General features: G+C 39.7%; 1 protein-coding gene across 1 annotated transcript in view; it reads right to left on the bottom strand.

Moving 5' to 3' along the window:
- Positions 1–19,261, bottom strand: part of dapp1 (dual adaptor of phosphotyrosine and 3-phosphoinositides) — a 20,526-nt gene extending 1,265 nt beyond the window's left edge. The window contains exons 1-8 of the mRNA XM_005746151.1: positions 19,153–19,261; positions 16,772–16,894; positions 15,860–15,993; positions 15,550–15,680; positions 14,955–15,002; positions 14,680–14,742; positions 7,433–7,518; positions 1,503–1,590 (exon numbers count right to left, since the gene is read on the bottom strand). Of these exons, the coding sequence (XP_005746208.1) occupies positions 1,503–1,590; positions 7,433–7,518; positions 14,680–14,742; positions 14,955–15,002; positions 15,550–15,680; positions 15,860–15,993; positions 16,772–16,894; positions 19,153–19,211 (732 nt within the window). The 5' untranslated portion in view covers positions 19,212–19,261. The remainder of the gene's footprint in view (positions 1–1,502; positions 1,591–7,432; positions 7,519–14,679; positions 14,743–14,954; positions 15,003–15,549; positions 15,681–15,859; positions 15,994–16,771; positions 16,895–19,152) is intronic.
- Between the last annotated feature and the right edge of the window lie 1,610 nt (positions 19,262–20,871).

Below are 20,871 nucleotides of genomic sequence, written 5' to 3'. Positions count from 1 at the left end.
GATTTGTGGATATCCATGGTTTGATTTTTTTGCATGTGTGGAATGGATTGGTTATTACTGACATCTGGTGAGAATGTCATGTCAAAAGCAGAAATATGTTTAGAAATAGAAATATGTTTATTTTGAAAGTTGGTGACGTGCTTATTTAACCCACTGTATCAATGTACATCTAAATTGTTTGTTAATTACTTCTAAACAATACCATGAACAAGTTATAAACGATTCTAATCAAGAATCAACTTTTATATCTGTATTTATAAATTACGTACCAAGGAGCTTTTCAAAGGATAGACTTAGTACGTAATAATCTCTTACTTATGCTTAACAGCGTGTCAATATTATAAAATCTTACCACTTGTTTAAACTTTCCAGTATGTACAATCCTGTGGATTGTGTAGAGTCCTGTGTAAAAGACCATGTGATTCAGTAGCTTATTGAACCACTGTTAGCAGCAATACTCTGGAATAATAAGAGTATTCTTCATTTTTCAAAGGACCACATAGCGTCTTACATAACTTTCTTTTCATATGACTGTACGCTCTGGCAAACACTCCAGAAACACTTTCCCCCTCTGAACTCATGTTACGTTATGAATAGTTGTCTCCTTTTTAATATATATGCAGATACACCCTGCATCTCTACATGTATGGAACTTTCATAGTATTTTATAAATAGTCAATTAAGAGTATATATTCAAAGTGTGGTTTAATATATTTTGTCATAATTAAAACAACCATGACAAAAGGGGATAATCAACTTACCAACACTGACACTACACAAATGTCCACAAATAGTGAATACATTATGAACAAAACAGCAGTAGCAGTAAATTCTCCCAAACAGTGAGGCAACAACAGCAATATAACAGTAATTATCAGTGTTTGTTGGTTCTGTTAAATGGACCAATATGAAAAATTGAAAAGGAAACAACGGCTTTTCACCAGGTTTTGAAGCCTGGGTTGTGCAACTAAGACAGATTAGTCTGTCACTGGTACACTGCTTCGGGGGAATTTTGCAACCACAGTGCTTGAACCGTTTGAAAAACGTTCACTGGTAACTGGTTGTAATGCTCTTCTTTATGATGAGAGAGATATAGTTAAGGTATTCTCTAGTAATACTAGTAGTATCAGGATTGTTCCTTATTTTTTGTCTGGTATAAAAACCCTTTCTTGCATTTAACAGATCACTGTGCAATCGTCTCAAGGCTATTTAAATAACTTGGAGTTGAAGAAATGTTGAGTTCGTCAGTAATAAGGAAGTGGCCTAATGTTACACAAGCTATTACAACACTTCACACAATGCTGGTACCGCTTAAAGTACAAATCCTCCTTCAGAGCCAATTCCACTGAGCCGTGACCTAAGCCTTATAAATATTAATGTTCCCTCAACATGTTGAACCTTCTACGGCAATATCCCATTTTCAGAAAATGTTTGATTTTAATTATTTTAGTTGATGACAAAAACATTCCTTCATGTAAAACATCCAGTTTGGACAAACTCACCAGTTTCCACCTCAACATTTTGATCCACTCATCTGCCTCCACACCCGTCTTAGCGCAAAGGTAAAATGTTCGATCTGGAAACACGAGACTGTGGACACAGAGAGCAGAAGGATGAGTTTTACAACATCCTGTATTCTGACGTTTGTGACTGTGTACATGTGTGTGTGTGTGTTTGTGCATGTACATGTAAGAAAAAACATTCATCCATCTTCTTCTGTCTGTTGAGGGGTCCCATTCAACTGACTGACTCACTATCTTACAGTAAAAAAGACCTGTAGGGCCAGATTTACTACAATGGATGAACTAGGATGAAGTAAAAGACCAGGCACTTTATATAACTAATTCATTCACACAAGCACTTTTTCTAAGCTGTTAAGCGCTTACTATCTAGCATTCATACACCAAACTGGAAGAGGATTGAACCACCAACCTTCCAGTTGGTAGCTGACCTGCTCCACCACCTGAGCTACAGCCACACCAAATGTAAATACATTAATTCACAATGCAACCCAACAACAGCAGTGCAAGTCAGTGTAACGTTACAAACAAGCAGGCCTGCTGAAGGTATAAAAATGTGTAGCGATACAGTTGCAGCTTAAAACTTGTAACGTGCTTATTTTAAGTGTGATTGGTGCTGCTATTCTCCCCCTGAAGGGAGTATGTACTCAGCTGTGTCTGTTTGCAGGACTAGCATCCACAGTTTTCAAGATATGTTCAATTTTGTGTGGTGGTCGATACGAATAACAGTTCGAGCTGATTTAATTTTGGTGAAAAGTAAAAGTAAAGTCAAGTAAAAGTTAAGGTTCAGGGTTGTGCTCTATGAGTCTTGTAGTTTTTTTTTTGTTGTTGTTTGTTTATTTTTTGCTAGAGCTGGAGCAGCACAAGCCACATATTTGGATCTGGATTTTTAAAGTTACAGTGCATCATTATTGCAATCTGTGTAACTATCCAGCTTCAAAAGGTACACTGAAATGATCGCATTCCATTCAGCCACAGAAGTGTGTCTACTAAACAAATTAATGCAACAAATGTTTCAGGAAAATGGTCAAATTAATGGACCAAAGATGTGCTGTTGGCTTGCCCAATTATTTTTCCACAATGGCCTTTGTGGCAAACAAAATTTTGCAGGGGAAAACAGAGAGGTCTCACAGCTGCTGAGCACTTTGCAACAAATTTGTAATTTTTTTCATATCCATCATAAAATTTGGCTTGTAATGTTCAGGTTACTTTATTTGTCCCCATAGGCTGATTTGTTCTGCAGTCATGAGTCATCCATTCTCACATGCACACTGTCAGTACGACCATAACAGACAACAAATGAATCTTATGCATAACTTCAATCATTTTGATTTCAGGAAGCATTATCTTTCGACCCCATCACAATCCCAAACCGTGAAGCTCTCCTGTGTAATAGCTGGAGTAAAAGTTCCTGCATTGCATTCTGTGAGGCCTGCAGTCTATTCTCCTCTCAGCAATTCTTGTTGCCAGCATTCAGCCTCAGTGCTGTGCAATCTTAAGAGTTGTTAAAAACCTGTCTGGAAGTTCTCATTATATATACCACCTTGGGAGCGCTGTCTCCTCAAACTGGCCTATGTTTTCATTGGCCGCTGCAAAATCGCTCTCTCCCTGGGCCACTCTTACTTCCCCAACTTCAAATGCATCAAGTCCAATTTCAGTTACTAGAATTGCTACTGTTGTGATTTTTAGGGGAAAAAAGTTCTCAAATCCTATGATTTACTATGCAACAGCATCACAAACAGCAGACAACAGGAAACAACAGCGAACAAGCTGTTAATCGTGACAAAGAAGACAAGGAGATCGAGGTTTTAAATACACACAAGATAATGAAGGAAGGGGGAACAAACACCGCTGAAACTAATAATGGTGGATGAGAGAGACGAAGTATAACTAAAAACAAAACACAAGTGTCAAAAACCACCCCAAAAAACATGGGAAGTAACATAAACATGAAAATATCTGACCCAGAGATGGGAACCTAATAAAGAATGGGGACAGAAAAGGGAACTAAGGTTATCTGTAACTAAAAAAAAAAAGCTGAGGGGATAAAGAACAAAACAATAAGGAACCAATAAAAGGAGTGAAGGATTAACAGAAACTACAATTCAGTTCAATTCAGTTTTATTTGTGTAGTGCCAAATCACAACAACAGCTTCTTCAAGGAACTTTACATTCTAAGCGATTTGGCAATAGTGGGACAAAAAACTCCCTTTTAACAAGTGGAAACAGGTGGCAGAACCAGGCTCAGGGAGGGGCGGGGCCATCTGCTGTAACTGGTTGGGGTTGAGGGGACAAAGACAGAAATAAGACATGCAGTGGAAGAGAGCCGGAGATAAATAATAACTAATGATTAAATGCAGAGTGGTGTACAAACACATAGTGAGTAAGAAAGGTGAGTGAAGAAGAAACACTCAGTGCATCATGGGAATCCCCCAGCAGCCTAGACCTGGCCGGTCTTTAAGTCTGACGTTATTAGCCATGTCTAGGTCCAAACACTGCTTCAGGTCCCAAAGTCAAACGAACACTGCGGCATCACTGAGAGTTAAAAACTGTATAAATTCTTTCATCTGTAATAAAATGATCAGCGTTGCTGCTTTACCAGGTGTAACAAGTAAGTTTAACATCCAGGCATCCATGAAAACAGAATTTATTAAATTTAACAGAGTTAGAAGTTAGCAGGAAGTTAGCTCGCTAGCTTCCACCTAAACATGATATAGCATGTTCTGACTGAGAGATTTCTGAAAAATTAAAACGTACAGCTCTGCTATCACTTCCAACATAAATGAAGTGGGGGGCGACTGTGGCTCCGGGGATTGGGAAGCTCATCTGTAACCGGAAGGTTATTCAATCCCCCTGCTCTCTCTGTCCTGGTCATTGTGTCCTTGGGCAAGACACTTTACCCTACTGGCCAACACCAGCAGGCCCACTCTGCAGGAGTTTGTAGAGTGGTGTGACAGCTCCAAACTTGAACTGAACATGAGCAACACCAAAGAGATGGTGGTGACCTTCTCCAGTAAGCAGAGGGATCTGGCTGCTTCAGTCACCACCACCATCCAGGGGAAGCCAGTGGACGTAGTTGAGGAGTACAAATACCTGGGAACCATCTTTGACAACCTCCTGAAATTCTCTGCCAACACAGAGGAGATTCTTAGGAGGTGCCACCAACGGCTAGACCTCCTTAGGAAACTCAACTCCTTTGGAGTCAGCACAGCCATCATGATGACGTTTTACTATCCCTTCCTGGGAAGCCTCATGACCTTCTCCCCACTCTGCTTTTTAACTCCAGCCGATAAGACCATTTCCCACACCAGAAACATAAACTACACTCTTTTTATACTGCCGACACTTTACTCACTTTTACTCACTTACAGTTATTTATTCATCTTTCAGTCACTTTAATTTTAAAACTGTGCAGTTTTGAAACTGTGTATATAATGTATATTCTGTGTGTTTATTATCTCACTCTTACTGCCTGTTTACGCCCTGTCCTTATCTTTAAAACCATGCTGCTCTGTTGTATGTTAATTGCCCCTTGGGGATAAATAAAGTCTTTCTGATTCTGATTCTGAGATAATCCATACACAATACAAGGTTAGTCATTAATACATTGCTGCATGGGCTGGGCTGTAGTTACATCGTGTTGTTTTAAAAACTGAGCTTTAAAATCAATAGCAGTAATAAAAACCGAGAGAAGCCGACAGTGATTACTAACTGTTTTTAGGGGCTTGTTCGCATTAAATAGAACAAGATACAAAGCATTAAAACATGTTAAAAAAAAACAAAACCAACAGCCTTATTAAATGCAGAGTAGTTTGGACCCCAAAGCAGGGTTCACCACGTCATCACTTAACCTCCTAGGACCTGGCATCCACATATGTGGACATCACATTTTGGGTTGTCTAGACCAAAATACAAAATTTTGCTCTACAAGGGCCTGATATCCATTTATGAGGACATTGTACTGCCTCTCTTCTATCAAAATTTAAAGCAAATGTCATCTAATTTTTCTCTGAAACAAAAATCAGGTAAAAATTTCTTTTTACATTCATCTGATCCCAATCAGCCCAAATGGCAAAGAGAAATTAAAAATGCATGCCATGAAAGAGTTCTGGTCTTAGGAGGTTAACCTGTTAGCAGTCGGACGTACCGCCCACGGTACATTGGATGGTTTAGGGGACTAATTGGACTGCTAAGGGGTTAAAGACTGGATTTCAGCATAAATAAGGGAGGATTCAGGGTCAGAGTAAACAACTCCATTCACACGATCATGACATGCATATTGCTCATTATGTGGAGAAACTGTGCAAGGGAGGGCTGAAGATGGATGTTGACTCAAATGTATTGGTTTGCATGTAGACAGCTATGCAGACATAAAAAGATAACAAAACACCGAGAAAAGACCAGGACAGACTTGACACAAAAGGGTAGACACACATAATAAATACAAGAAATCAAAAGCTAGGAATATAAATAATGAAAAATCAGAGGCACTAGGAAAACAGAGCTCCAGATGAACTAATACAGAAAACTAATACAGCACAAGAACACAAGTCAACCTATCTTAATGATTTTAATCAAACCCAGGACTATGACACCATCCGCTGCAGGGTTTTTTGTTGTTTTTAGATCTACTGTCTCCCACTTGTCCAGTTTCTTGTTTTATTGCACACCATGCCAACATATGTTAAAATGTAGGCCAATAGAGTCTTTGGATATTGTTTATGCAAAAATATTATTTGATACTGTCAAACTATGTTGTATTTGGCATTTTTCACAGATTCAACTGAAAAAAACAGAAACACATGAGGTGTTGCTGTGACAAGCTTCAAATTCCTTGAAGGTCTTTGAGATTTAAAACTGGTTCTTTGTTGTCTTTTATGGACACTGGTTCACCCATTGACTTAGTTGAATTAGTTGCCTTTTGCTTGAGTGATTGATAGGTCCATGATAAGTGGTTAAACAAAAGAAGAAAAACACATTCACCTGAGAATGATCTGACTGAAAATGACTGAAATGGCAGCCAATGACAAACAAAAACATTGAAAGACCTCCAGAAAGCCTGGAGAACTACTCCTCAAAACCATTCAAAGAAATTACGAGCAAATCTGACTGCTTGGTAATAAAATATAAAGAAAATCATGGAAAACTGAAGCTATAATATTTGGCCCCAAACATCTCAGAAACACACTCTGCATCCAAACATGGATTTCAAAACTTTGGCGTCGTATACTTCTGTGAGAAGTCATTTTTAACTAGGATCCTCTTTATAACCTTATAATACCTATTTATAAACTGAGTGTTCTCAACTGTAGATGGACAGATTTAGGACTCTTGCCTGCTAAATATTCTTTAGAAGTTATTTTGACATTTTGCTAAAACACATTAGACCCCCCCCCCCCTTTTTTTTTTTTTTTTTAAATAACCATGCAATAGTTTTCACTGTCACAGGTACAATTTGTGCTTTCCATTTTGGCTCAGTATCTCTTAAATCAACTTTTTAACTTGTGGTGGCTCCGAGTGTTACTGAGCCTAGCCAGCAATTTCTACTTTGCCTTGTACCTTCCATACAGAGATTTCTCCATATTTTCCTAATGTTATATTTTTATTTTGGGTTCCAGATTTTAACCAAAGTTCAAAGCTTGTAAATCCTCCAAAATGATTATTAATTATGATTATTAATGACAATATCTGAATATGAGTGTGGGTTGTGACAAAAATTCAAGTTAATAATTTGGTAAAATTATACCAAATCAGGCTGAGAGGTAAGGCAGTGAGAGTTCATGTGTTGGCCACATCTACAAAACGCTGTGTTGTGTTTCAGTTAACTTTCCAATATCCACCTTAAAGTAAATGATCACTTTCTCTTTATTCTAGTTAGGCACGTTCCTCAAATCTGTTGTTGGGTCACTTACCAAAAACAGTTGACTTTATCCTGAGAGTAGTCAAACTGGACTGCAGAGCAGGACCTCAGATCTAAGGTTCGAATGGGCTCCTCACACTGCAACAGAAAAATGATTCTACATACTTACTGTGCACATAAACAGGTAAAAAACACCTTCCCTGACATAAATGTAGCAAAGCCTTATTTTTGTAGGACAATTTTTAACTGCAGCTGCTATTTATTTTTAGCTCTTCCAGTAAAAGTCTAGCTATGTCCTCTGGCACTCAATCCAGCTCCGGATTTTCTGTACATCGAAACAGCTTTCTATGTTACATTACATCAGTAATACAGGTTACTGTGTTTGTTTACTTTTTGGTACTGCTTTTTATGTTTTAATGTGTAAGTTCAATAAAGAAGATGTGTATACGCTCATCTGCCTGCATTGCTAGGTGTCGGGCAGATTGTGTATTCTTTATATCACTAATATTTTTTAGTTGTGTGCAGCTCAGTACTGAAATATCAATTCCTCCAGTACAAGATATTTGTGTTCTAGAATAGTCTCATATTAAAATATCAATATTTTAGTTACTTGGGGAAAATTGGACTTTATTATTACCAGGAACATGGTAGAAAGTACAGTAACTATATTTTTGGAATAGTATAAACAATTTGTAGGAACTACTTCTTCTTCCGCCTGTCATAGGGATATACGAAATGTGTCACAGCTCATTCAGTTGACAATATTGGCTGATCGTAAGCGGAGTCATGTAAACAGTGAAGATGCGTTTTGTGACACATGCAGCAAGGCCACAAACCTTGTCAAACAAAATAAAAATAAATCATAACACAGAATATGATGAGTTTATGATAGGACAAACTGAAGAGGAGAACAGGTTCTTCACTTCCATTCAGTTGTCTTAGATTTTAGCCAGGTAAGGTTCTAGAGTAGAGCATTTAAAGTGGATTTTGTCAAACCCATGTTCCGTGTTCGGCGTGTTTAGTTTTGCTTCCCGTGTGGCGTCATGTTCATTTGTGTCAGCTGTGTTCCCCGTGTGTTTCTACTTATTTCGTTACCCATATATGTATGTAAGTCTCCTTCTGTTCATGTCATCATCTGTTAACCTTCCCTTATCTCACGTGTTCATGTATTTCCTAGTGTTCCTGGTTTTCATGTATTTAGTTTTACCAGTTTAGGTTTTTGTGACTAGTTTAGTTTTCGGCCACACTTCTTGTTATAATCTATTTCCGTTTCCATATTTCGTTTGTCTGCAATTGGGTCCACTGATCTCCACTCCACACGGTCTGCCATCGCAGATTGTGACAAACTGTGCATGTAGCCGTCTCCAATTCATGGTAGTCTCTGGCTCCCGCTGATAATGACTTCAGCTGGGCATGAGTAAGAGGCCAGTAGTTTTTCACTGGTGGTTTGTGAGAAACAAATTGTGGATAAACCTCTGGTCTTTCACTATTAACTGAAGGGAGACCAGTGTGCGAAGTAAGTTGGTGCTGGCGCTGCTTTCACTACACAGCAGGCATTAGCAAGTAAAAGAGTTTCTGTGATTTATCATTCTAACAGACAAATTTCCTCTTGCTAACCATCTTGGCCAACATTTGTAATGTAGAAAAGGTGGAGTGTGGAAAAATTGTTGTCTTTATTTCATAAGGATGGCAACTCTGACCAGTCAACAAAAAAAAGTATTAAAAAAACAGACAAGTTGACCAGGTGCAGGCTCAGACACCACTTTCTGTTAAACATCTATGAGAAATCACTTGGTTGACTCAATAACCAGCCGTTTTACCAACACTCCACCTTCATATTTTGAATTCCCCCTATGAATACGTCTGTGAAAGTTCTCAGTCACTCAGGTCATTGTAGTCTGAGGAGCTCGGAAAGAAACTGCTCAAGCCTTTTTTTCCAGATGATTTTTATGTTATTAACATATTTTAATGTATTTCTTATCAATATATAGGTCCATGCTTCTGAATAATTAACTTTTTTTCCCCAGAGATATGGGGTCCTCCTGTAGGCCCACCACCCACAGGTGGCATCGTAGGGGTTGGGTGCAATGTGTGGTGGGTGGTGGGAACTGGGACATGAAACATGACCTCTCTGAAAGAGGTGACGTTTAGTTAAGAGAAGTGGCCTGAGATAGTGCGTGAGGTTGAGAGGTGGTGATATAGTCATGCACAACTCAATGCACAGCTTGGACTCTGGAACCAGTCTTCTGGGGAGGGATTGGACTCTGTTCCACTCTGGAGTTGCCCTTGGTGTAAGGCAGTGGGCTGGGGTGGATATCTGGGCGTCCCCTGTGGCTTGCTGCCCTTACATTGGAGTTTTTCTGGTCGACAAGAGGGTTTGTTCCATGCGCGTTTCGGTTGGGGAAGGGGTCGTGACTGTCGTCTATGAGTACCCGGCCTTCTTAGAGGTATTGGGTGAGGTGCTTGAGGATACGCCACCGGAGACTCTATCATCCTTTAAACTGGAGGCTGTGTGTGCTTAATGTTGTCAAGCTTGTTATTCACAGGCTGCTCCTAAATACGTTTATAATAAATTATTTGTTTTTGTGGCAAATGTAGGTGAAACGCTCGTGTTTCCATGGTAAGAATAGAGCCATGCCTTAAACCAAGCAGCAAAGCAAAGAATTTGTGTCAAGAATCTTTTATAATCAAATATTTTAAATGCTCGGTAAGTTTTTGCAACACTAGCCCATAGTGTGTGTGCCCACATTAAATGGAGACAGGCTGACAATGTACACACTCTAGGCTACCCTACGAGGGCCCCACAGTGGTGGGGCCACACATGCCCCATTCTTCACACCACTAAGGCCCAAAAGGCCCAAGCTCCACAGATCAGGGTGGTGCACAGGATGAGTGGGGAGTAGGGTCATGACATGAGAGTCATGCATCGTCAAAGACTTGGAGGAAGGTCATGTAGGACTAATGTCTAACATTGTAGTGATTATTAGTTATGTTAGTAACCTGCTCATTCACACTCAAGTTCTTCAAAATGATTCCTGATTGTGCCTACTCTTAGGTGCCCGAGTTTCAAGAGGCTTGCCTGGCCTGAGGGCTGATATCAGAGCGGGCAGGAGTGAAACTAGAAAGAGGACACATGTTTTCATGTCAGGATTTTTTGCTGGAGGGTGATCTTCCTTGAATGGACCTTCAAAGGTTGTAATTTCACAGAGTCACTGTATAGCGGAAAGAAGCTGAAGAGTTTTGACAAATGGAAATGAGAGACCAGATTGTCGAGCAGTCAGTATGGCTGCAAAACCAAGCTGAGGTCTGCTGTTGGTCTGCCCTTGGCTTCTGAGTATAATGAGACAGTAGCGATGGATCTACATAAAAAAGGAACGAAGATGTGACTGGCACACTGCGCTAGACTGGGCACTTATGGCTAAAAACAGTATGCTTAATCTACATGGTTATAGTCCACATCAACTTGTGTTTGGCCAAAACCCCAACCTCCCTTCTGTGTTGATGGAAAAACCACCTGCCTTAGAGGGCACAACTGTAAGTGCAGGAGTAGCTGAACATTTATCAGCATTACATGCTTCCAGGAAAGCATTTACTGAGGCAGAGTATTCAGAAAGGATCAGGAGGGCACTACGCAAGCAACTTAGGCCAACAGATGACAAATATAAGGCAGGAGATACAGTATACTACAAATGAGTCGACTGTACAGAGTGGAAGGGTCCAGGTGTAATTATTGGGCAGGATGGAGCTGTTGTATTGGTAAGACATGGTGGGACTCTTGTAAGAGTACAGCAGTCAAGGTTGGGTAAAGTGGATACACAGAGTGGAGATAAACAAATACTGCAGAGTACTACTGATGCTGACACTGACAACAAAGACTCAGTTGAAAATGATGAGACAGAAGCACCCGATGGTGAACAGAGTAAGGAAGAAGACATCACTAGTGACAGAGAAACTAACACTACAGTAACATGTCTGTGACACAGCCTTCTACATACACTGATCCTGTCTCCTCTGCAGATGTAAAGTTAAGAGCAGGACAGCTGATCACGTCACTTGATCACTTACTAGCACAGACGACAGCGTTCAACATACAGCCAGAGTATTAGGCAGAGCAGGGAAAGCCAAAGGGCAATACAAAAACGGGTATAATGTGCAATATCTTGAGCTTGATGGTAGTTAAGGTGAAAAGAAAGCTGTAGACATGTCACTTGTTGATGGTCTTTGCACTGAACCTGAAACCAGAGATGCAGATGTACTCATAACAAAAACATCTCCTTTGATTCTGCTAAGCAGCAGGAGATTGAGAGCTGGCAAAGTAATGGTGTGTTTGATGAAGTGAAAGACCTGGATCAAAAATGTGTGTCTACTAGATGGGTCTGTACACTCAAAGAAACTACTAATGGTGTTGTCCCAAAGGCCCGACTTGTGGCATGCGGGTTTGAAGAAGTTAATACTCAGGAACTACAAAAAGACTGTCCAACATGTGCATCTGAGTCCCTCAGACTGGTGCTAGCTGTGATATGTCAAAACAAGTGGAAAGTGAATTCAATGGACATTAAATCTGCCTTTTTGCAGGGAATGGAGCTGTCAAGAGACATTTATCTTTGCCCCCATCTAAGGCTGACAAGGACAATGTTCTATGGAAATTTAAAAGGTGTGTATATGGACTTGCAGATGCTTCACTTCATTGGTACAATAAGGTCAAAGACATTATGCTCAGCACTGGTGGTAAAATATCACAGGTTGATCCCGAAGTGTTTTATTGGCAAAAGGAACAATCTGAGATTACAGGAGTGCTTGCATGTCATGTTGATCATTTCCTTTGGGCTAGTTCAAGTCACTTTGCAACTCATATCATTCCTGTACTGAAATCTACCTTCCTATTGGGGCGTGAAGAACATGACAGCTTCTTTTTAATGTTGGTATGGACATTTGTACAGTTAATGACATAACGTAACCAACTTTACATTGACAACATACAACCGGTTCAGTTACAAGCAGCACAGGCTAAATCAATCAATCAATCAAGGCTTTATTCGCCACATGCAGGTTGCCCTGCAGTGAAATGGGACCCCTCCCCCGACCTTACACACACAACGCAGACATCACATGGGGATAAAGGTCGGTAGCGTTACAGAAAAACACTGAAATATACACTACAATGGGAAAGTACAAGAGGAAAAAAAGAGACCTCTACTCATGCTGGGCTCCTGGGAGGACAGTATGAGAACAGGATACAAAAAAAACTCCTCTGCACATTATGATGGTGGTTTTTCTTTAGTGCGAACAACTCATGGGAACTTCAAAGCTGTTCTTAACAGTCCAACACTGGTCTCTCAATCTCCCGTTGGAGAGCCGCGAGCTTCTCCATGATGTTATCAAACTTGCGCTCCGTGGTCTTGTCATTCGCTCAGAGGTTATTCTGAGTATTCACAGCATCCGTAAGCTTCTCCAAGATCTTATCCATGCTGCACTCAGTGAGCCCATTCTGAGAAGTCGCGCCTCGTCCCATCGTTTCAATCCCAGCGGACAGTCTTGTGGGGGTTTGAACAGCTGGTTCGGCTTTCTTAATTCTCCAATAAGTCAGCTCCGATCAGGTCCGATCAGCAAGAACCCTGTTATCATGGTTTCGAATAGGTAGATATCTTCAGCGTCCTCGATCGACAGTCCCGCCAGGCACACGATCCTCCATTTCTGCCACCCGTCCATCGTGTATCCGGCAGGGAAAGTACCTCCAGGACACTCGGGCTCTCCCGAGCCCAGACTTATCGTTGAGAAAAGGGTGTCAATAGCATTCAGAGACTAGTTGATCAAATCCATAATTCTCTTTTAGGTTTTAGAGAACGACAGTTAGAGACTGTTCCAGGGAAAAGTAAAAACACGAGACAAGACAAGGGCACAAGAAGCTAAGCAGGGAAGATAAAGGAGAAGAGAGGAGAAAAGTGTGACCGCCTTCGCCGAGAGCCAAACGAGAAGAGGGAGAGGGAGGCTTCTTTAAGCGAAACAGAACGGGAGCAACTCAGGTCAAAAATAGGACAGATTTTGTGGGTTACCAAACAAACGAGGCCAGATGTGATGTTTGACACATGCAGCCTGGCATCTAATATTAAAGATGTAACTGTGCAGTCCATTCAAGTGAACAAAGGTTTCTGTAAACCTAAGGCAGAGAAAGTTGTTTTCAGTGATGCTTCTTTTGGTAACCTTCCTGATGGCTGTACTCAAGGAGGGGCATTAATCGTCCTTATGGGTAAAGGGGGAAAGTTTTGTCCTCTCTTTTGGCAGGCTAAGAAAATCAGGTGTGTGGTCAGACGTACACTGGCAGGAGAAACTCTTGCCATGTCAGATGGAATAGACAGTGCAGTCTTCCTGGCAGCACATTTTTCTGAGCTTACAACTGGTAACACTGGTCTGAATGCTGTTCTGTTGATCCGTGTGACTGACAATCATTCCTTGTTTGATGCACTCAAGTCCACTAAGCAGTTTACAGAGAAGAGACTGAGGCTAGAAATGAGCAGCACTAAAGAGCTCATACAAGCCAACAAAATCAGACAAACCCGTCTGAATTTGTTGGTTTGTTGGTCAGATTCCAAATCTCAACTTGCTGATTGTCTGACAAAAAAGGGAGTTTCACCTTTAATCCTTCTACAAGCACTAGACTCTGGATACTGTGATCCTTTGTTTTTTTGCATTAAAATGCAAAAAATTTTAACAGTGCATTAAAATGCACTGTTATTTATTTTGTGTAGTTATATTTATTATATAACTTATTATTTATTTATTAGTTATTTATTATTATATTTATTAGTTATATTTATATTTATATTGTGTAGTCAGTTAAAGTGAAGCACATCTGAATTTCTTGAATGTTCATGTTGACAAGTTGTTGTTTTTTGTATAGATAGATAGATAGATAGATAGATAGATAGATAGATAGATAGATAGATAGATAGATAGATAGATAGATAGATAGATACACATATGTTTTAAACCTGTATGTTTATATCTTTATTTTACAAGAAAGAGAGAGATTGTTAACTTGTTGTTTTCTGTTATATCGCGAGAGTGCGGTAGCCTGCGGTGAATTGTGGTTTGTGTGCGTGTGCGGGAAAATGTGGTGTGGAAATGAAAAGCTTGTGTTGAGGCTACAACGTCGTGTCTTTTGAGTTTACACCAGAACCAGTTTGGAATCAGTGAGAAGATACACCAATAAGATGTACATCTTTGGACTATAAGAGGAAACATAAGCTTTCTGAAAGATGGCAGTGCTAGCCACTGCACCACTGAGCTGAGCAGACTTACCATTTTGTCTTTGAAGTATTTAAGTTCATATCTGTTGAGCGTGAACCACCTTTGCTTCCAGTTCTGCAGAAAAGATTGACAGCATATATAAAATCAAAATCAAATCAATTACTTCAATGTTACTTCATGTCAAACTCTGAAGCCATGTTTCTGAATTATTCTTGTTTCACACAGTTACATAAGATTTCTGTCTGCAACGAAACACAAACAGATTTCCTAAGTATTTGTGATGAGAATCAGTTAAGTAACTGTTCTTGCATGTCAACTGCTGTTACCTTCACAATTGCCCCTTGCTTCACCAGGAAGCCTTCCTTTGTCCCCAGCTGAAAAAATAGAAAATACATTTTGAATTTTAAACATTTCAAGAATAACTGTGGTTTATTCCAGTTTAAGCTGCATACTGTGAATAAGTCTTGGCTATATAATCTTTAAGTTAAAATAACTTGTGTGAATACCCATTACGAATAATGCAACATATTTAGATTTTATTTAGAGTAATGTGACGTACAATACAGAGTAATAGGTCACCTAGAAAATAAAAAAGGTTTATCACACCAAAAGTTGCTGTAGTCAGATAATCATTGTCCGTACATAAAGACTGAGGGAGAAATCTGAACTTATTGCAGTTGTTGCTAGTTGAATCCAAACGTGCTTATCACAACTGCAAAGCCTGATCATTTGAGCACAAAAAAGTCTCCATAATAAAAAAAGACTTTACGAATTGTTTAGGCATCATCAGAGCACACTACTTAATATTTAAACATGTGAGAGCTGCGAGCTTGTATTTATGACGAAAAAGAGCCCTTCCCACGAAATTCGTCAGATGTTGCTCACATGAGACTACATGGGTGTTTGCAATGGTTGTCGTACCGAAGGTGCATTTGCTACCAGATCATTTTCTGTGCGTCCTGTCTGTATGGCAGTGTGAACTCGCACAGATTCATAAATAGATGGCTCCTCCACACGCCATGGATACGGACTCTTCAAAACAATGAGGGTTCCTGGTTAAGAGACAAAGGTTGGTTATATGCCCGGCAAGCCGACTTTAAAACACGGAAGAAATAAAGATGGACGTACATTCCTGTTTGTCAGTATACTTCTTGGGTGTGTTTTAATGCAGTCTTTATGTGTGCATCATAGCTAGCATTACGTTTTTTGATGAAGATCATGGTCTGCATACCTGTGTCGCTGCCCAGCAGAGGTTGGTTAGCAAAGTGGTTGACAAAGTCTTGAAGGGTTGGAAACTCATTAAAACCAAACACATAGCCATTGCTATTTCGTGTCACCTGAAAATGCTTCACTGAATCCTTTGCCCTATGTCAAATGACAAACAGCATAAATGTTTCACTTTAAAAGTCATTCACAAGTAGAAGTACACTAACCACAGACCTGCAGATATTTAGCTTCAAAATTTAGTAAGTACGTGTTTCCTTTCTTCATCATTGTTAAGATTCACATACTTGCTTTTAACAAAGTGTTTCTAGGTGCTTCACTATCACCTCTCTGTCTTTCTCCCCACACACATGTGTGTGTATTTATATCCTTGTGGGGACATCTCATTGACATAATGCTTTCCTTAGCCGCTTACCCTAACCCTAACCATCAAAAATGAATGCCTAACCCTGACCCTTACTCTAAATCTAACCATAACCTAATTGTAACCCTGACACTAAAACCACATTTTGAGTCTCAGAAATGCCTTCAAACTCGTGGGGACCTGGATTTTGGTCTCCATGGGGGCTGTTTGTCCCCACAAGTACAGTAAACTACCAATTTTTGGTCCCTATGAAGATGTTAATACCCGTCCACACACACGCTTTGTGTGACTAATACTAGAATACTTGGTGAAAACTGCAATGAAAAACTTAAACCTTTAACCTCGACATTAAGGGGATCTGGTGACTCTGTTATTACTAAACACACCAGTGAGAAACCAAACTGTGCAAGACAAGACATGGGGAGCAAGGCGAATTTAACTAAAAGTAAAAATTAAAGCTATAATCAGGTAAGATAACTCTGCATCTGTTGTGACATCATTGTTTTGTCACTGTTACGGTTCCAAATCCATGGTGCACTTCCCTCGTTCACTCACCTAACGGACAGGGCGAAGCAGTCTGATCCCTCATTACTGTTTCTCAGGAGGTAACTTCCATCCGTCCCATTGGACAAGAGAAGGGCCTCTGCAGCATGGCGAGACAGGTCATAGTGGTACCACCTTCAAGGCAATAGTAATATGATTTTTTTTATTTTTAAAATCTAATAAAACCATTGTTAGATAAATGATATGAAAGGTCTAATTTTTATCTACATTTTGACACACGGCCCATCTTTTAGCTACAGTTCATTCTGTGTCAAATCGATTTCTAATATTTCAACAGAAACAACAGCAGTCTTTATACAACAGCATGGACAAATCACAGTAATCATCTGAGCTTGTGCTCAATTTACAAAGACTTGGAAAAACTTATTTGGCACCTAAAGCTGCTTGCTCAGTGTGACATGCTGAAACTTTTACATACAACACTGTACAGCAATGTTATTTCTCCCTTTCACAACCATAAGCGACATTGGTGAGTGTTAAAATGTGACGATTTTGGACAACGACTTTAACAGAGAGTGAAGCTGGAATTAATCCTGGTCTAAAAAATGCAGATTTAGATAATCTGCCGTGGGCTTCATCTAATGTTTTTCCTGAAGACCAGGTCTGAATGAAAATGCTGACTTTTATAAGGAAAGTGTACTTCTGGGACTTCTGTCTCATATGCAGAACCTGTATGCTTTTTACACTGTTGTGCAAAATTACGTGAAAGAACAGGCTTATGTTATGATTCAAGGTTATCTCTGCAGTACTGTGAACCTCAGACTGTATGGAAATATAAAGGGAACTGGTAAAAGGATGTGAAAGTTCTTAATTTGCATTAAAAGTTGCTGGGACTGTTTAAAAATATCACTGAAGGCAACAGCTCAAGAAAAACCGCTAGATTCAAAAGGTTCTGATCATATTTTAAAACCAGCTGCAGAATTGTCCGTTTAAATTCCACACTGAACATTACGTTTTTCTATTTCTTGTTTGCAGAGTGGCAGTCCTGAGTTTAAATGCACCATCTGGCCGGAGCCTTTCTGTGTGGAGTTTGCATGTTCTCTCTGGGTACTCTGGCTTCCTCCCACAGTCTAAAGATGTGTGATAGTGTGGTTAAATGTTAAAGGGCGTTTAAGTGAATGTCTGTTTCTCTATGGTAGCCATCTGCCTCCCTGACAAGGATAAGTGGAAGAGAATGGATGGATGGATGGATGTTTGCAGCGTTATTGAGGTATCATATACGACTGTTCCAGAAACTCCGTGCTGACTTTATTCAGTGCATTTATAGTAAGACCTCGTTTGTCAGAGCAGTCTGTGGATACATCCTGAGGATTGTGGATTTGGAATTTGTTGCGTTTACAGAAAGCTTCTCTAACAATTCGTGAAATATATAAGCACACTAAAAGTTCAGTCACCATGTGTGCAGCATCCTGTGGTTTAACATTATATTTTCCTTCCTCAAAAAAAACAAAGTATCAACAACGTTAGAACATACCATCGGTATGATAGAGTCACAAGTTATTAGGCCAGTATGACCGTAACCGTTAAATACCAGCTGCGTGTTTTCGGAGTTGAGTCTCGGCGCAGTTTTGTTCTGTGCGGCTTTAAATCGAAGCGATTTTGTCGGCACCCGACTTCCGTAAATCAAACAAACAAACAAACAAACAAACAAACAAACAAACAAACAAACAAACAAACAAACAAACAAACAAACTGCTTTAAGGAGCGGAACGGGCAGTCCTCGACATCTCTGAAACGCGCCATGGCGCTTCTTTTGGAATTGCAAATATTGTCCTGAGTGGGTCTGATATGTGCAGGAGGGACCAGAACACAACAGAAAACTCCACAAAACATTACACGGAGAGAATTTATAGCTGAGCAAGTGTTAATAGGCTGCACAGTGAGTCGGTACTGGAACTTGCTTTCGGCATGTTACAACTGACAATATTCCCCTCGTGCAAAGTAAATTAGAAGTGTACACATAACTTACGTAACAACCTGTTAACACGGAACTCAGCTGTTTAATTTTTGCTTTTAGAAAACGTTATATGATAATCATTTATGTTAGTAAGTTACAATTCTTGTAGATTTCAGTTTCACACTGTTTCACAAAACACTGATTTAAGAAGCACATCCTGTCATTCCTAACAAAATACACAGCACAAGACAGAGACGATGAAACATGTCACAATATATGGTCTAAAGATAAACGAGTTAGCTCTTTGTAAAAGGACTTTACCGTGTAACAACAGTGGTATAAAGCTATGGTCTTGCTTTTTATCCTGCTCATCAAATTGGTGCGCGCTGGTGAAGAATCGCGTAAAGTATCGCTTTTAGCAGTTTAATGTTTTCCAACAGGTGAAAGGTGTTTATAATTCCTAACCTGGCCTTACCCAAGACTCGCTAACTCGTCACTCAAGTCCTCGAAAGATGCATCACTGAAAGAACTCATCTCTCCAGCAGATTTCAGTTAACCTTAGTTCGGTGTTGGTCTAACTAGTGGAGCGGCCAAATAGAGAAGTAAAAACTGCTCAGCTCAGTCACGCCTACAGGAAATACACACGCTCACCAACCGCTGAATTAGGCACACGAGATACTCCTCAGGGATATTGGTCTATATCGACACCGTGCAGCTGCCGCAGATTTGTCACCTGCACATCCAAGATGGAATCTGCTGTTCCACCCACATCCCAAAAGTGCGTTAATGGTTTGAGGTCTGGCGATTGTGGAACCCCCATTTGCGTTTAGTGAACTCACTGCCTTGTTCAAGAAAGCAGTTTGAGATAGTCTGAAGAACACTTAACTATACAGCATCTAACACTTTACGAGATAATTATAATATAAATTGGGAAGCTGAAACACTTAAATACTTGGGAATAATTCTAACTAAGAATATTTCTAATCTATCACAAGTAAAGTATGGTCCCATAAAATTTGATTTAGATAGGTGGAATCTGGTGCCTTTCTTAAATTTAAATTCAAGGATATTAGCAGTGAAAATGAACGTACTCCCAAGACTCCTCTATTTATTTAGAACTTTGCCTGTTGAAGTAAGTCAAACACAGTTTGGGGAATGGGACAAATGGATTTCGCGCTTTATTTGGCATGGGAAAAAACCAAGAATTAAATTTAGATCTTTACAGTTAAGCAAGGCAAAAAGGGGGGGCAACGCTCGCATGCTTACAATACTACTATTATGCATCTCAGGTCATCCCCCTGCTGCAATGGTGTAACCCGAATTTGAAAGCTAAGTGGAAATCCATAGAATTCAATACAACCCCTAAATTCCAACTACGAGCCTCAATTGCGGATAAAAAAATTGGCAGACCGTTTAGAAGATAAAGGACCATGGATTAGCCACACTTTAAAAATATGGAATAACGTGACTAAATATGTGGTAGTGAACGAATACTAAAAGTATTTAGATGGTGTGCTTATGACACAGATTTTAAACCAAATGAAAGTGATAATAGATTTCAGTCCTGGATAGAGAGTGGACTAACAACATTCCATTCCTTCACACATAAAGGGACACTGCAGAGTTTCCAGTCTTTACAAATAAGAAATGGCTGAAGACAAGGAGATTTCTTCAGGTTTCTTCAAATGAGGGATTACTTTAATAAACACTGCAATATCCCAAACCCAAATATGGTTGAGTCAGAAATTTTTAAGATAGTTAAATTAGCATATGATAGTTCTCTGGGAAAGGCAATCTCCAAACTATATGATGTGCTCCTTCAAGCAAGGAAGGACTACTCAAAATGTTAAGATTAAATGGGAATTGGAATCGGGGATGGGTATAACAAATGAGAACTGGGAGAGGATTTGTAATTTTCATTGGTACTCAACAAGTTCTTTATCTTGGAGAGACCACTGTTGGAAGAACATTATTAGATTTTTCAAAACCCCTCATCAAACTAAATATAAAAATGGGACAGCAGAATGCTGGAGATGTGGATCAGAAGAGGCACATCATTATCATATCTTGGGACTGCCCTAACTTAAAAAATTACTGGCTGGGAATCCATAAAACTTTGTGTGAGGTTTTTAAGATAAAATTTGACATCAATTTTGTAAATTTGTACTTGGGCTTGGTTGCTGGCTCGGTCCGG

Source organism: Pundamilia nyererei, unplaced genomic scaffold, assembly GCF_000239375.1.
Source record: "Pundamilia nyererei isolate P.nyererei 1_Seehausen unplaced genomic scaffold, PunNye1.0 scaffold00173, whole genome shotgun sequence".
In the NCBI taxonomy this organism is placed as follows: Eukaryota; Metazoa; Chordata; class Actinopteri; order Cichliformes; family Cichlidae; genus Pundamilia; species Pundamilia nyererei.
Note: the sequence above shows the minus strand (reverse complement) of the source record. Positions and strands in the feature narration are given on the sequence as shown.